Raw genomic sequence first — 16,285 nt, forward strand, 5'->3', positions numbered from 1 at the left:
AATGCACTACATAGTCAAAGTTATGGGGAGACCTGAACATTACAACAATATGGAATAGTTGAACAGCTCACTCTTAAACCATGGGCTTTAACATGTTGCTATAATTATTTAGGTTGGGATTTTGGTTCCTGGCTGCAGGAATCCGCTCCCATTGAGGTCGGCTACTGATGTTGGCCGATACGGACTGGCTCACAGCCTGCTTCCTTATTCATCCCAGGGTTGAATGGAGGTAAGGTTAGGGCTCAGTAAAGGCAAGTTTTGCCATATGGGATGAATATAATGCCATAATTTGAAACTGAAAAAAAAAAAAAAAACAGAAGCCTGAAATCATAACAGTTTTGTAAGATTGAAACTGAAGGCTTGCATAATGTTTTGATGGGCTAAATTTTTTGGGGAGTTTTCCTTCTTCACCACTGCAGTGTTCTTTTTACAGTGGATCTCCAACACATTTTCTGACTGTAAAATGGGTCACTGGTCTATTAAGGTTGGTTTTCCAGGTTTGAAACCTTGTACGAGTTGATCCAAAAGCTGGTGTGCAGAAGTTAGAAAAGATTCAGAAAACTTTGAGGGCAACTGTATATGTGGCTGCACATTTACACTCCTATTGCAGATTGTTCTTACAGAGCTGAGTTTACTCTGAAACAGAATCCATTTGCTCTTGACCTCTTCTTTGCTCTGAGTGCTGCAGTTGTGAAGAAGGAAAACAAATACAAAATATTTTTACGTTTTTAATTAGAAGAATGTTTATTAGAAATGTAGTAGGAAAAAGACTGACAGGCAATGTCCAGTGGACGTCTGATTTATCCTCACATTCAATATCAAATCCTCTGTCCCTCTAAACACAAAACAGTTCTGTTAATACACTTTGTTTCTATGGAACTTTTCAGAACATAGTAACAAAGTGTTCAACAGCAACATAAGACAGAATCTATCTTGTTAAACTAATAAAAGAACAAAAAGGAAGAAAAAAAAACAACTTAAAACTAAACAATTAGTGATATACTCAGGGTTTAGTCCCATCCATAATATGTAGTGAGTATCGAGTATGTAAACACAAAAGTTGGCCCCTTCTCCCTGGCTCAACAACAAGAGAGAGAGCGCGCAACAGTGGTCAAGCGACCTAGAGAGTGAATGAAGAGAACTTTACTGCTGTCTGTCCCCTGAACACACTGTAAAAAACCACGGTCTCTGTAGACAGCCCAGGGTCTAGAAACGGAAACAAAAACAAACTGCGCCCACCTGCACCACCAAACAGTGTTCCAGCCAATAACCGATAAGAAGGATTTGGGGGTTGGGGGGTTAGTGCGCAGAAGCACGGAAGGGAAAAGGAGGGTACGAGATGAAGAGGAGGGAGGGGGGGGGGGGGGGGGGGGGGAGCTAGCCTCGTTTTGTTTTAATGTACTTTGAACATCAACAAGAAGTGCCTTCACCCAACATCGCTTACAGCACCTTTAAGTAGTGGCGTACAAAGCAGTGAATCCAAGGAATGAAACACTATTTTTTTTGATTGTCTCGTAGCGTTTACATTCTAAAGCACAAATACTGCAAACACACCCACACCTCAGTGGGAAGGTGCAGCATTGTAGGATTAGTGTTGTGAATGCAGAGCTTCATCCTGTCTGTTTCTGTGTGTCTGTGTCAGCTAAACTGTCGATGTGAGACGTTGTGGGGTAAAGCGGCAGTTGTGAGAATAGGCTGCACTCCCTACACGCTGTTATTGGCTGGGGGTTACGCACCCAACGCGGGGCCCAACGGCTCTTTGCTGGGGCCTTAAAAACATCCCACACTCCCTACATTCCCTAAAAGGAAAAAGAAAACCAGGCAGAGATGCAGATACAGACACCAACTTACACTTCTAGTGAGTCATAGGTAGTGATTGAGAGGTCTTGTTTTTGTATTAGTCTATACATTGTTTTTTTTGGGAAAAACATTGCATATACTGTACCTTTAAAAAAAAAAAAAAAAAAAAAAAAAAAAAAGGAGGGAATTGAAATCTTTAAATAGATTTGAAAACGCAAAAGATAGCCATGAAATTGAGTTTGATGCGTTTCAAATGACATCAAAATGTGGCTTTCCCAGCCAAACAGATGGGTGTTATAGAGATTCATCATCATCATCATCATCATACTCCAGTTTCTTGCTTTTGCTTCAGCTTCAGCTCAGCGCTATGGCCTGGAGCCCCCTTATGGAGAGCAGCAATCAGAACGGAGCAGGCTTCAGCTCCCCTTCTTCTCACCGCTTCTTCTGCTTTGGCTTTTGTTCTGGTGGACTGCATTTCAGCATCACCCATCCTGTGAACCTCAAGAAGTTCATCCAGAAGCTGGTTCAAAAGAGGTCAACAGGACACACGGTCAAGAAACTGTATTTGACTGGTGTGCAGCTTCTTGTCAGCTGGGATGTTGTCCTTTGCTGGGACGCTGTCTAATGATGGGACATTTCTCTGTGGAATTTCCCCTCTTGGACCTTGAAGATAACCAGGGAAAATATTTTTGTCATATAACCAACAATCACTTTTACACAGACATCTCTTAGAAATCACATAATTGTAAAATAAACTGAAATTAAACGTCATGTTTTTATCTGCTACAGCAACATATCTGCTCTGGAAGTCCCCGAATGTGCAGGAGAGCTACATATCTAATCTCTCCCGGAGCATGGCTGAACTCTGACATCAGGTGGAGTGCTGCTGCAGGAGGGCGACCTCTTTACCTTTGAGTAACACCTGACGTTTCCAGATTACTTTCCTCTCCTGGTCCTGAACCATCAAAGTCACTTTCTCCGTGTTCGTGGTCAGGAAAACTTCAAACGTCGGATGTAAATTTGGTCCATACTTCGAGTGGAAGGGTGCAGACTGAAAACCAGTAGCAATGCGGGATTTTCAAACCAGTTGCTAACATGTTTATCCGGTAATTCCCCGATTGTGAATCTACATGCAGCCAAAATCGTATTATTGATGATTATGTGTGTAAGAATAAGAAGTGACTTGACTCACATCAGGCTGTATTGTGAAGCCGTCAGGTTCACAGTGGAGACTGTAACTTTGACCAAAGCCGAGGTAACAATTGGAAGAGGCTGTGACGTACTCCGCACCTCGTTGTTTCTTTTCAACCTTTAGTAAGAGGACATTTATTAGTTTATGCTCAGATAGTCAATTTTATTTAAAGAGCATTTGAAAACAAGAAATGACCAACGTGCTTTGCAGATTGAGAATTACAGTCAATTAAAAACATAATGAGGATATACTTTGGAGTTAATCAATTAAAGCATAAAATAGGAAGTATCATGAATGATGCTAGCCGACAGAAAAACAGGCTCGGAGAGAATCCAGAAAAAAAGCCTACAAATTCAAGAGCAATCTAAAGATTTTCCGTTCGGATTGATTTAGATTTGTAACAAGAGAAGCAAAGTGTGAATCATCTATGTGGAAACTGCTGTAGCTTAAAACAGGAGATTAGGCTGATGGTGAGCACATATGACGATCGCTTTACCTCTTCTAGAAGGACGTTGTCGGGCAGCAGCAACACGTCGAGTACTTGATGTACTTCGTACAGGGGTCGGAGGAACAGCACAACTTGGCCCTCTATTGGCTGGGTCATGTTCAGAAATCTTTTAACGAAATCCCAGACCAGGCCAAAGGCAGCGAGGTGGGGGACCTTTACAACAGCATGAGTAACCGTAATCTCCAGCGGCTCCAAGATGCTCATTCCGACATCAGTGACGTGGGCGACAGACAACATGCCATCAACGAGCAGCGCTGGGAAAGCAGAGAGATGGTAAACCTTTTCATCACTGCTAAAACACTAGCATCTCCACCTAAATCATTTCTTACCACTCATCATTTAGTCTGGTGCCTCCCAATGATGTACCAGTTTGCCTATGAATTTGAATTTATTATGTTTCTGTCCCACATGTGGTCTGTCTGGATGTGTGTATTTAAGGATTAGCTCCATTATAATTTTATATACAGTTTGTATTCTCCTGCCATGAGACCATTATTACAGTCAGATGTCTGGGAGCACGCCTCTAAATCTGAATAGTCTTTGGTGCTTTTAGGTTGGAGAAAGTCCTCTTTACAAATGGATGTTATTGAGTAAAGCATTTGTTTTGTACATGGAGAACCAAGCGTAGACTGCCAACTGAAAGGGCAAAAAGACAAAGATACCTCTGAGCAACATTGTCATTGGCTGAAGAAACTAGAAGCTTACCATCAAAATGTACGCAGACTAAAGCCCCTGACACACCAACCTGTTGCTTTAGCTAAACTCTTCTTCAAACTACAATAGAAATAGAAGGTTAGTCTAGGGTTCACACTATTGGGAAATCAGCTGTGTCATACTGTGGACTAAAAAAAAGGAAAAAAATAAATCTGTTCAAACCTCCTTAATCTAACCTCTGAGTAGACTGCAGAGGGCCCAAAGAAAAACAGAGTCAACTTAATATGTAGAGCACAGCTGTGTTTCAATAATGATCGAGGGTCACTTAGCCTTTCTGGACTAAAAAAAAACAAATTCAAAACCCAGTAACAGTATTTTCCCATCATACAACACTGTGGGGACATCAACTTAATGAAGTTGGAATCATTTCATTGAATGTATATATCTCTGTTCAAAGAGTTATTATTGAAAGAAAGAAGATCAAATAGACAACTATGCAAATTTTTCAATGCTACACATTATCATTAATCTTTGCAAATGTTACTTCTTTATGTCTTGACATTGTACACCGCCATGTCTTTACCATCCTTTGTTTCACAGTGTGGCAGGCGGAGATGAAGGATAGCAGCATCCTCAGAACACTTGATGTTGAACAGTGGCCCCGCGGCCTTCTTGCCAGCTGGTTTGAGGAGGCTCTGATCCCATTGGACAGTCCTGTACAGCAGCTCCGCCTCCTGAGCCATAACAAACACCAGTCCAGTCAAACTACACCGGAACACACCTGGACCAGGACACCTGAACCTGTAGGACACCGAAAGGACAAATTAATATAAGAAGCATGTATTGAAGCCGTGCAGCTAAAAGCTGTTGCTAACTCCGCCCTCACAGTTGACAACTTCACGCGACACTTTAGAAGAAAGGACGTCTCATCCCTCTAACAACTCATTTCCTCTCTCCTCCCATGATTTCCCCCCGTGTGGAGGAGCCGAGGATGCAATACAAGGGAAATGAGAAGGACCCAAATTCCAATACCCCTTAAGGCATTTTCCATCCATCCATCCATCCCCCCCATCCCCTCACTAAACCGCCCATCTTCACACCTCTTCCCTGATCAGCTCTACCTGGCCTTAACCAACCACCTTCTCACCTGCATCTTTTTTCCCCTCATCAGCCACCATCAAGTCATAATACCTGACATGTTGCCTATTCATGTTGTGTTTAAGCCACCTGAACGAGTACCGGAAACCCAAGTTTCTCCTAACGGTGTGATCAGCACCTTGCGTTATAACTCACTGCCATTAGTGTGTGAATGAATGAGAGGCAAAATATATAAGGCTATATAAACGCAGAAATGGCTGCATGCCTGCACCAGTTCATTCTCTGATGTTGAGCTGGCTGAAAAGCCTTTAAAGCATCCACCTGCATGTCTGACCCGTTTGTCCAGTTTGTTGAACTGTCTGCATTAACAGCTGCTGCAGCCATCAGCCTCTGACTGTTTGTTTTGTTTGTGTACACAGTTTAATGAATCAGGTTATTTTTTATCTGGACTTTACACTGTTTCATAAATGAGGACCCGGTCCAAAATGCTGTGACCGCTGGGTGTTTTATGATTATTCAATCTACAGTGTTCAGCTTTGACTAGCTCGCCAAAGACAACAGACCCTTGACACAATTTGACAAACCATGAAAGACGTTGGAATAGTGTTTTGTCATATTGTAGGATTACCTGTATGAACATTCAGTTGTGTGTTCAGGTGAGAAGGATAATGGAGCCTGGAATTAAGAACGGCACAAAGTGAGTTATTTTAATAGAAGTTAAATTTTTGATTAAATGAAAACAAACCACAACTACTCGCCCTCAGCTCACTTGGTACAATATCAATAAAAACGGTCTCGTAGTAAAATCTAAAAAAAATAAAAATAAATACTTCATACTATACAACTGCTCCTCTCTCACCTTTCTGTTATCCTCGGGGAGTATTGTTTTCACATGCAGTTTAACACCGGAGTCATCTGATGGAGAGAAGTGAAGGAGATAGAACAACAATGAAAACATGAATAAGGTTCAGAAACAACAGGCAAAATAATGGAATATTTTCAGCTCGAACAAAAATGGAATTGACGAATATTTGTATTATATGAGAACAAACTCATTGTAAAGAAAATAGTTTGATGAATTAGGATAATTGTTCAATACTCACTTTTTTTGTGTTTCTCATCTGAACTTGCCACCTGTCTAATCATCTTGCCATTGATCCTGTAGAGATAAACGCAGTCCCAGAAGTTATGACCCAGCTTCTGAGTCCTGACATAAGCCAACTGATCTAATGCTTGTATTCCATCTTCTCTACAAAAACTACAACTGACTGCAGCCGATGTTCTGAGCCTGCATTAGAGGAAATAACAAGTCTAGATCTAAAAACTTCAGTAGGAAAACAAACCTTTTTAACTCTCCTGTAAAATCCCACTTGTCTGTTCAAAAGTGGCAACTGACTGTAAAATGTTGCTTGGCTTTGCATTGTCCGCTTGCATTTTATGGTTTGTGGAAGAATGAAACAAACACATTAACCTTCATGTATTTATTGAAATACTGCTGAACCAGCATGGACTGAGTTGGCCCCCTTACTGACCTCAGAGTCTCCAGTCTACAGCGTGGACTCTCCACAAGAGCAGACAGCAGCTTCAGCCCAGAATCCTGGAGCTTGTTGAGACTCAGCTCCAGGTCTCTCAGACTGGAGGGGTTGGACCTCAGAGCTGAGGCCAAAGAAGCACAGGTGATCTCTGACAAGCCGCAGTGCCACAATCTGAATAAAAAAAATTCCTTAGTTAATCTATCAATTAACTTGTAAAATGAGTAGAGTGACTTTGTCATTGTGGATCATAACATCAGACTTCTATTTTATTATTTAAGAAAACACATTAAAATGAATGGAAACCAACTTCAGAAGGTTATCATCACATTAAAACAAAGTTCAGATGATTGTCTGTATGCAGATGTGACCCTTTACCAAAAATTTGAAACATTCATTTAATAAAACTGTCAGAGTGGACTTTTTCTACACTTTCTTTGAGATAAGCACATCTTTTGCGAATGCAGACTAAATTTAGTACAATAAAATATATACAAAAGAAAATGTATGTACGGAAGTTATGAATGTACTTACATTGTGTTGAAATGTTAATTAAAAACAAGATCTCAAGACTAACAGAGTCAGTGAACTGACCTCAGAGTGTCCAGTCTACAATGTTGATTCTTCAGAAAATCACACAGCAGCTTCACTCCTGAGTCCTGCAGCCTGTTGTTCTCCAGGTCCAGCTCTCTCAGATGGGAGCCATTGGACTTCAGAGCCGAGGCCAGAGAACCACAGCTGATGCTTGACAAATTGCACCTCCTCAATCTGAATAAAGAATAAATTATGCAACTTTAGAAGACACTGTTCCTGCTTAAAAATCTTACAATGTTTGATTATCTGTTCAAAGCAGAAGGTTTAGAAGGTAGAAGTTAAAAAAGGGAAAATCCAAATGCCTAAACCCAACAGGACGCAGGTTAACAACTGTAAAATACAGATGAGAAAAAGATGTCTCAGTAATATTTATTGAAACGTGCCTCTTAAACTTTGTCAGCTCCAGGTGAATAGAAATTTGTGTAACACAGCCTGTCAGTTTTTAGATTTTTCTGATGTTCTGATAAGTCAAATAAAAAAACAAATTATCGTAGCAGTCTGTGGGTTTCCAGACTTCGATAGTATCTCATTATTAATACAGAGCCTGGACGCTGCAGTACGAACACATAATTAAAAAACAAAAAAGCAGAAATTGATGCAAGATTTGACTCAAGAATTGACTAAAGAACCTTCAGTTTAAAACTAGTATGTCTGTACATCCTATAGCTTTATAAATCTTTCAAAAACAGTGATATTCATTAATTTGACTTATATTTAAACATATGGTGAAATATTACTTTTTTTCCAACTTCAAATTATATCCCCAAAGCAAAACAAAAAAAGAAATGTCTCTGGTTTGTTCATCTCACTTCAATTTTCCATCTAGGGGACTGAAAAAGCAATTGATCTTATTATTCCAGTACCAAAAAGGTTAAATTCGGCAGCATCGGAGCAATCCCGGAAGTGAAACATTGTCGACAGAGTAGTGTCACCACAACTTTCACAAAATATAATTTCAGCACAGAAGTGAAAAAAATAAAAATAAAAAATGTCTGACCTCAGAGTCTCCAGTCTACAGTGTATACTCTCCAGAAAGCCACAGAGCAGCTTCAATCCAGAATCCTGCAGCTTGTTGTTACTCAGCTCCAGCTCTCTCAAACTGGAGGGGTTGGTCTTCAGAGCTGAGGCCAGAGAAGCACAGCTGACCTCTGACAAACCACAGCCCATCATTCTGGATAAAGAAATGCATGTTTTTATTATTATTTCCTTTGACATTCTGTTATTGTGGAATGTCAGCAATGGTGTAGATACAAATCAATTAATGATCCAAGCTCAAACAGTTTGCAGCCCGTTTTATCTGCCATCATCAGATCTAAAAAAATGTACGGATATCATCTTTCCTGACTGATGAAACAGCAAAATGAGTATGTGAATGCTAATTTCCTTTCTCAACTTTGTTACTTCACTAATTCCTGAAAGAAAGAACATGTTGCTGGAAGTTTTATTTCTTTGTGCTCAGGCAAACCCAGACAATGTATGAACCAGGTATGTGAAACTAAGTCAAGGTTTTGAAACTGACCTTAGCGTTTCCAGTTTACAGTTGGGACTCTCCAGTCCAGCAGACAGAAGCGTTATTCCTGATTGCTTCAGGTTGTTGTCAGTCAGGTCCAGCTCCCTCAGATGGGAGGGGTTGGATTTCAGAGCAGAGGCCACAACTTCACAGGAAGTATCCGTGATTTCACAGCCAGAAAGTCTGTTAGGGCACATACATTACAAAATATGTAACTATAAAAAGAAGACACTTTATATTTAATTCATGCACTAGATGACAAAACAGTTTGACATATACGGTTTTGATTAACATAGGCTCTCCATGTACCGGTAAGTGGTACAGCTGAGCTTTTATTTGTTTCACATGAAACAATAATTATGTCTTTTTCATACCTGCAGACCTGTCATTTTTATTTATTTTGCTTGAATCTTAAAAGATGAAGGGTGAGCATAGTAATGTTCAATCTGTCAGTGTGATCTGCTCCCATGTCTGTCTCCACTAAGTTATCATGAGGTCACCTTGATTTGTATGTCTGATAATAAAAGAAGCTGCGCTGAAAGTACTGTGTAATGACAACTTTACTGCATTTACTGGTAACTGTAAAAAGTTAAACTACTAATCTACACTAATTTAAAAATGAATTACATATGGACTTACACAGCCTTTCTGCAGTTTGTCACAGCTGGAATCAGTCTCTCTCGTCCCCAAAGTGTTGTGGTGTACTGGTGCAGGTCCAACTCATCCAGAACCTCATCCGACAGCTGCAGCATGTAGACCAGAGCTGAGCAGTGGATCTCGGTAAGTTTCTTCTGTGATCTGCTCTTTGACTTCAGGAACTCTAGGATCTCTTGATTTAACAAGGGGTCGTTCATCTCCATCAGACATTGGAAGATGTTAATGTTTTTGTTAGAAAGCATCCCATCACTTTTCATTTCCTTTAGGTTGTTGATGGCTTTCTGGATGGTTTCTGGACTGGTTTCTGTATGACCCAGCAGGCCTCCAAAGAATCTCTGGTTGGACTCCAGACAGAGGCCATGGAGAAAGCGGGCAAACATGTCCATGTGGCCATTTTCACGTTCAAGGCATTTCTTCATTGCTCTTGTAAGGAAGTCATTCAAGGATGGGTAATCAGGATAACTGCCATCCCTGTTGTCATTGTCCCAGTATTTCCCCAGGAAGTCCTTCAGTACCGCCATGTTCCTATTGGTAAAACAGTGGAACACGTAGATTGCAGCCAGAAACTCCTGAATGCTCAGATGAATGAAGTAGTAGGCGATCTTGTCGAACACCACATACTCTTTGTTGAGAAACGCTGTATAAACTTTTGAGTACATCGAGGCCTCTGTCAAATCAAGACCACACCGGTCCAGCTCTTCTTGGTAGAACATGGTGTCTCTTTTCTCCAGCATTTCAAATGCCAGCCTCCCCATCTTCAAAATAACTTCCCAGTCCGCCTCCGTCAGCTTATGTGGGCTTGTCTCCTGTTCTTCATCATTCTTCCGTTTCCTCTGCTTTGTCTGAACCAGAATGAAATGTGAGTACAAGTGAGTCATGGTCGTGGGCGGCTCTTCTTTTTGGTCTTTAGTGAACATGTCCTCCAGAACTGTAGCAGTGATCCAGCTGAAGAGTGGGATCAGACACATGACGCTGAGTTTCTTGGATGCCCTGACATGTGAGATAATTCTACTGGCCATCTCTTCGTCGTCAACTTTCCTCCTGAAGTACTCATCCTTCTTGCTCTCAATGAAGCCTCGTACTTCTGTTACCCTGTCAATACACGCAGGAGGGATCTGACCTGCCGTTTCTGGTCGGGAAGTTATCCAGACGAGAGCCGTGGGAAGCAGATTCCCCTGAATTAGGTTTGTCAACAACACGTTGAGTGATGATGTCTGTAAGAGATCAGAAACGACCTCATTGTTCTTAAAATCCAGTAAGATGTTGCTTTCGTCCAGGCCGTCAAAGATGAACATAACTTGACAGTCGTCAAGCTTGTCTGGTTCAATCTCTTCTAATGTGGGATGGAAAAGCTGGATCAGCGTGACAAGACTGTACTGCTCATCCTTGATCAAGTTCAGCTCCCTGAATGGAAGCGGAATCATCAGACCAACATTTTGGTTTTCCAAGCCATCTGCCCAATCCAGAGTGAACTTCTGCACTGCAAAGGACTTTCCAACGCCAGAGATGCCTTTCGTCATGACAACTCTGATGCGTGGCGGTGCGTCACTATTGAATACGTCGTGAAACATTAATGGAATGTCTTGGTTGGTCTTCATCTTAGAAACTGTCTCAAGCGGCATTAGAGCACGTTGGGTATTATGTCCCTCTGTGATGAAGAGCGTAGTGTAGATCCTGTTGAGGAGGGTTTCACTTATTGTCTTATCAGTTCCTTCAGTCACACATTTACATCTCCTCTTCAGACTGATCTCATGTTTGTCTAAAACCTCCTGCTGACCGCCATCTGCTGAAATAAAGGTTTTACCAAAGAAGAACATTTAGAGAATCTGGTGATTATTTTTATGACCAAAATTACAAACAAAACAATAAAGCCTTTTTTTATATTTCATTATGTTTCTAAAAATCTTTAAAAAAAAGAAAGAGGGAAACTTAGGTAGTTTTTTCGACCCGGAACAAAAACCTTTGAAATTGGTCCAGTATTGAGCGAGAACTTAAGACATATAGTAAAATAGGGCCCAGGATTGGCCTGCACAATGCTGGAAAAAACTGACATTGCAATATTTTTTCCCCTGCGATATATATTGCAATATGAAAAAAGTATTTTTTTTAAAAGATGACATAAATAGCTCTATTCTTCATCCCATTCTTTGTTCAACTTTAATGCTTTACAAACCCCAAAGCAAGTAAGCGCTGTGACTAACGTTACTCTTCTGAAGTGATTTTGGAGAGGGAAATTAGAGAGAAATGCGCTGGTTAACTAGCATGACACCATTCTATTCATATTATACTATTAATCCAGGCTAAGGTGTATGAAAATGAATGTATGAAAATTTCTTCTGAATTTTAGGTTGTGGTCGACTAGCGGGGCAAGCTCGTTGGTTTGATAAATTGATCAGACTTTCATGTCACGCGCACTAGCAACAAACTCTACATATCCAAGAACAATTAAATCTGTAAATTACCTTAGATCAGATAAAGACTTCTGTACTAGATTAGTGTTACGTTTCCAGCGTCGCGGCTCCAAACCGTAACGTAAGAGACGGACGAACCCCTTGCATCTTTAGGCTAACTATATTAACTTTAGCCTGGCTGGTAGCAGGTTTCAGCGTGGGGAAAATGCCCGGGAGACGTTGTGATTATGTGGCATTAATCAGGCGATTTAGTTCGGGTAGCCCACGTGGCTACCTGTCTTAAACGGGAGGGGTCGGACGGTAATAATCGTGTGAAAAGAGGACGGTGAAAGTTTACTTTTCTATCAAGCAGCAAAAAAGTTTTAACGTCAACATCGCAACAACCTGCGATGTGACTTTCGCGCTTGCGCACATTGCGATGTCAATGCTAAAAAAACACACCAAAAAAACAATATTGTTCAGCCCTAGCCCAGGTAATAAAATACAGAAATTCCCCTTTATTGACCGAGCTGAAAAATTAGACATAATATCATCAGCAGACAGAAGTACAGTCTTACTTTGTACAGTGCCGTTTGTTTCGGATCTTTTTCCACATTGGGGACAGGTGGAGTCTCCTGATGAAGCAGACTGGTCCCAGTATGTGATGTGCTGTCTGCAGAACCAGTGTCCACGGCTGGTAGAGACTGGATCCTTCAGGACATCCTGACACAGAGCACAGTAGGACAGCAGCTCCTCCACAGAACCATGAGTCCTCTTCTTTTCTCTATAGAAACAAAACACATTCTTTTTAACATATTAGAGGTGCCCAACCCACAGCTCAAAAGTTGCCTGCAGCGCTTTCCCTACATATACACTACAGTTTTGAATTAGGTGTTATATCAATCATCTTCTTAATAATTTATACTTTTTATTGATCCCCAGTGGAAAAAATTACAATGTACACTGTTAGTAATCACTACACACAAGTCTGAAATACACACATATGCTCAGGACCTAATCATGCACAAAAACTGAGATGTCAGAGTGGGTGGGCTGCCAGCTCAACCAGCACCCTGAGCAGTTGGGAGGGGGAGGGGGGGGTACGGTGCCTTGCTCAAGGGCACATGGCAGTGCCCAGGAGGTTAAGTGCCATCTCGCCAACTACTGATCCACACTCTGTACTTTGGTCCATACCTTGTATGGACTTCGTCCTCCGTACTTTGAACAGAGGACTGAGCTACTGCCACCCACTCCCTTCAGTAATAACTATTTGAAAAGGAGATACACACTATAAGTCAGACACAACATGAATTATTTACATTTTAAAAACTTTAGAATGATTCGAACTTCCGTGTACCTACAGTGTTGCATGGCAGGGGAGACTACTGATAGAGCTTGGATTTTATATTTGTTTTCCTGTCCAGAAAAGCTAGCTAAGTGTCCCTCGGCCATTATTGATCCACAAATGTGCAATACATATTGCGTTAGCCCTCTGCTGTCTACTCAATGGTTAGACTGAAGAAGTTTTAAGTGCGATTTGACAGTGCAATATGTTCAGCTGATATGTCAACAGTGCTTAGGCTGGACTAACCTTCTACTTCTATAGGAGTTTGAAGAGCTTTGCTAATGCTAACGCTGCCCGTTAACTCCAACTCTAGCCACACATTGGCGTGCCACATGTTATGTAGCTTTAATGGCTCAAAAACCAGGAAATGGAAAAAAAGGAAGAAGAAGACGTGGCTTGGACTCTAGACGCGTGTTATAGAAGGTTTTTTTTGTTGACATTTCGTACAACAGACTAAACAATGAATCGGGAACAAAACAGCAGCTTATTAAATAAGGAGAGTAATCTTTACTTGCAAGTAACACTCACCTTGCCAGTCTGTTTTTCCCCCCCCCCACTGCTTTGTGGAGTGTAAAATGGAGTCTGGCAGTCTGACTTCATATTTTCCCTAGTTTGCTCCTCCTCCCTCCGTATCATAACTAGCTCCATCGGTCAGCCAGGTGTGGGAATACTGAGAGGTACGTTGCTCTCAAAGTTAAACAGTTTCAAGAATATTTTACGGGACGAAGAAAACAGACACAGCTAAAACCCATAGAAAGTTAAAGAAACTAAAAACAAGGAAAACCAAGCTTAACAGATGTAGGTAAAATTAATATTTAACTATGTTCGTACAAGTAGGTTAAACAAAATGCGTTGTCTTGCAGCTCTGAAACTCTGAAACAGACGATCCTGCAGGGACATGTTTCCTCTCTGTGTGCTGCAGTTGTGAAAAAGAAAGAAAAAAAAACTCATTACTTCTTTTCAGCCTTTTAAAAACATTATGCCAGGAAGAAAATAATGCACATAAAGATTTGGATTAGGCAAGTGAATACTACATTTAACCACTACTGAATATTAATATATTATTATATATATATATAATATTAAATATACTAAAATGTAAGCATCAGTGCATTGATAGCACTGAAATATTTTACTTTTCAGACAGCAGTTGAAAGCAACATTTCCCCCAGCTCCACAAGAGGGAGCCAGAGTTTAAAAACAAAGACAGACAGAAACATGTGACCAAAACGCATGGATGTGTTATAACAAAGATTCTCTATGAACTCGGATCTAAAACGTATTTCTTTTTTATAAGCCGTGACTGTTTAGAACCAGTGATTATTAGTAGTAATAATAAAAAAATCTTGATTATAAAGCAGCCGAACGCCAGTATTTTCCCCATAGACAGTTAAAAAGGATGGTGAAAGCATGTCCCGCCTTACTCTGCACTCGATCACTCTGCCTAAACATAGACTGTATATGTATTGATGGACAGCGCATCCTGTTCGGCAAAGTGCTGCAAATGCGGAAGTAACTTAAAGCTGCATTCTATCTGAATTCCAGCAGAGGGCGAAACATGGGTCCATACGGTCTATGTTTGCAAAAGGAGGTTTCTATAGACGTCTGTGGCTAAATGACCCACTTCTCACTTAATTTATTACCTCAGTAAACATCTTCATGAAGAGTTTATGGTCTCAATCTAGTTTGAAGTATTCTGCAACACATATGTTCATTTTTTGAATTATGGTCTCGTTGGTTTTAAAATCGTCGATAAAGCATGTTTTGTAAAGCCTATTTATTACCCTTAGCCTACTGACCACAATGAGGGAAATAAAAGCGTGCATTGTCACTCACATTCTTCTTGTCCTCTGACCCTTTTTTACGCTCCTTGTTGGCCATGATCACACCAACACGCAGCGTCTCAAACACAGGGTCGGTGCGGTTTGACTGTGCTGCCAATCAAATGTCATCAATCAATCAATAAACAACATGAGAACACATGAGTGCAGGTGAGTGTGACGTTCTAACGAGAGGTATTTAAGTTTAATCAACTTCAGGCCTTATCAATGCTGTTTCTATAATCTTTTTGATCTGTGACTAATGAAAATGACACTTGGACTTCAGCGAGCACATTACTGGCTTACTTTACAAATCTCATTGCATCTGTACCATGACGTCTCTTTCACTTTAGAGCTTTTGCACACACTGCATTTAAACGAGGGAACAAAACTGCACTATTGGCCCTAGGGTAACTAAATTAAGCTGAGAAGATGGAACTTTCCGTCATGTGCATTGCTGATCTAAGTATATGTAACAAATTTAACATCTGGCTTGGAAAGAATTGCAAATTTTGAAACATATTAAAAATAAAAAAGAACGGTTAAGGTGAAATTTCTCTTTATGTAGAAATGAAATGAATAGAACTCACAGAAGGGCAGCAGCTGTGAGACTGTGGAGTTTTGCTGACTGCTGTAGAGAGGTGAACTGTAGGCTCTCCTGAATCCTGGAGGCTAAACGAGGAGAGGAGAGCAGACACTAAATACCTAAAAGAAATTTCTCTGCAGTGCATTTTGAATTAAAACCAGCAGTACTCTGAAATACAAATCTCACAATTTTGCCAAAACACCTCTGGAACTCCACGTAGGACACACACTGGTGATGGATGCTGGTTTTGCAGTTCTTACATTGCAATGCAAACTTATTGTTTACTGAAGAGAAAAACAAAATAAAACACAATTACAACATAATGTTTTTAAAATCACAATGTCAGGCAGGAAACAAAAACAGACGAGACGGACCTACAAACTATCATGCGTGCGCAAACGTCACAAAACTCTGATATATGGGTTTCTTTTTTAATCAAATTACCACAAAAAAATGGATTGGATTCCATACAACGCTCTTTGCAAATCCAATTGATCACTTTCATTCCTGACTAAACTCATCTGTATGCTCCTCTGATCTTATAGTCAGAATAATTCTAAATCCCTTTACTTTTTTAACTCAAATATTAGGTATAATTC

The 16,285-nt window shown here is 40.5% G+C and overlaps 1 protein-coding gene across 4 annotated transcripts; it reads right to left on the reverse strand.

The window, feature by feature from the left end:
• Positions 1-2,071: 2,071 nt before the first annotated feature.
• LOC116688340 (NACHT, LRR and PYD domains-containing protein 12-like) lies at positions 2,072-13,920 on the reverse strand. Of its 4 annotated transcripts, none has more exons than XM_032514336.1 (15): positions 13,809-13,920; positions 12,514-12,719; positions 9,528-11,328; positions 8,898-9,071; positions 8,376-8,549; positions 7,379-7,552; positions 6,785-6,958; positions 6,356-6,411; positions 6,112-6,167; positions 5,881-5,927; positions 4,738-4,955; positions 3,489-3,754; positions 2,993-3,109; positions 2,710-2,851; positions 2,072-2,463 (listed from the first exon to the last, which is right to left on the reverse strand). In XM_032514336.1, the coding sequence occupies exons 3-15, from the start codon at positions 11,165-11,167 to the stop codon at positions 2,336-2,338; spliced, it is 3,366 nt and encodes a 1,121-aa protein (XP_032370227.1). In that variant the 5' UTR covers positions 11,168-11,328; positions 12,514-12,719; positions 13,809-13,920; the 3' UTR covers positions 2,072-2,335. The 4 variants fall into 4 exon arrangements, with proteins under 4 accessions (XP_032370227.1, XP_032370226.1, XP_032370229.1 ...); XM_032514335.1 differs by having other exon boundaries at positions 9,528-11,331; XM_032514338.1 differs by lacking the exons at positions 6,785-6,958; positions 7,379-7,552; positions 12,514-12,719; positions 13,809-13,920 and having other exon boundaries at positions 9,528-11,110.
• Positions 13,921-16,285: the final 2,365 nt, after the last annotated feature.

This window comes from Etheostoma spectabile, chromosome 4, assembly GCF_008692095.1.
Source record: "Etheostoma spectabile isolate EspeVRDwgs_2016 chromosome 4, UIUC_Espe_1.0, whole genome shotgun sequence".
Lineage (NCBI taxonomy): Eukaryota > Metazoa > Chordata > Actinopteri > Perciformes > Percidae > Etheostoma > Etheostoma spectabile.

Bases quoted from the DNA above. Each gene is read 5' to 3' on its own strand.
- LOC116688340 (XM_032514336.1), bottom strand. From the start codon at position 11,167: ATGCCGCTTGAGACAGTTTCTAAGATGAAGACCAACCAAGACATTCCA. The intron at 5,928-6,111 runs GTGAGAGAGGAG...TCTTAATTCCAG, and splicing joins TCCCCGAGGATAACAGAAAG to GCTCCATTATCCTTCTCACC. The intron at 3,110-3,488 runs GTAAAGCGATCG...CTCTTACTAAAG, and splicing joins ACAACGTCCTTCTAGAAGAG to GTTGAAAAGAAACAACGAGG.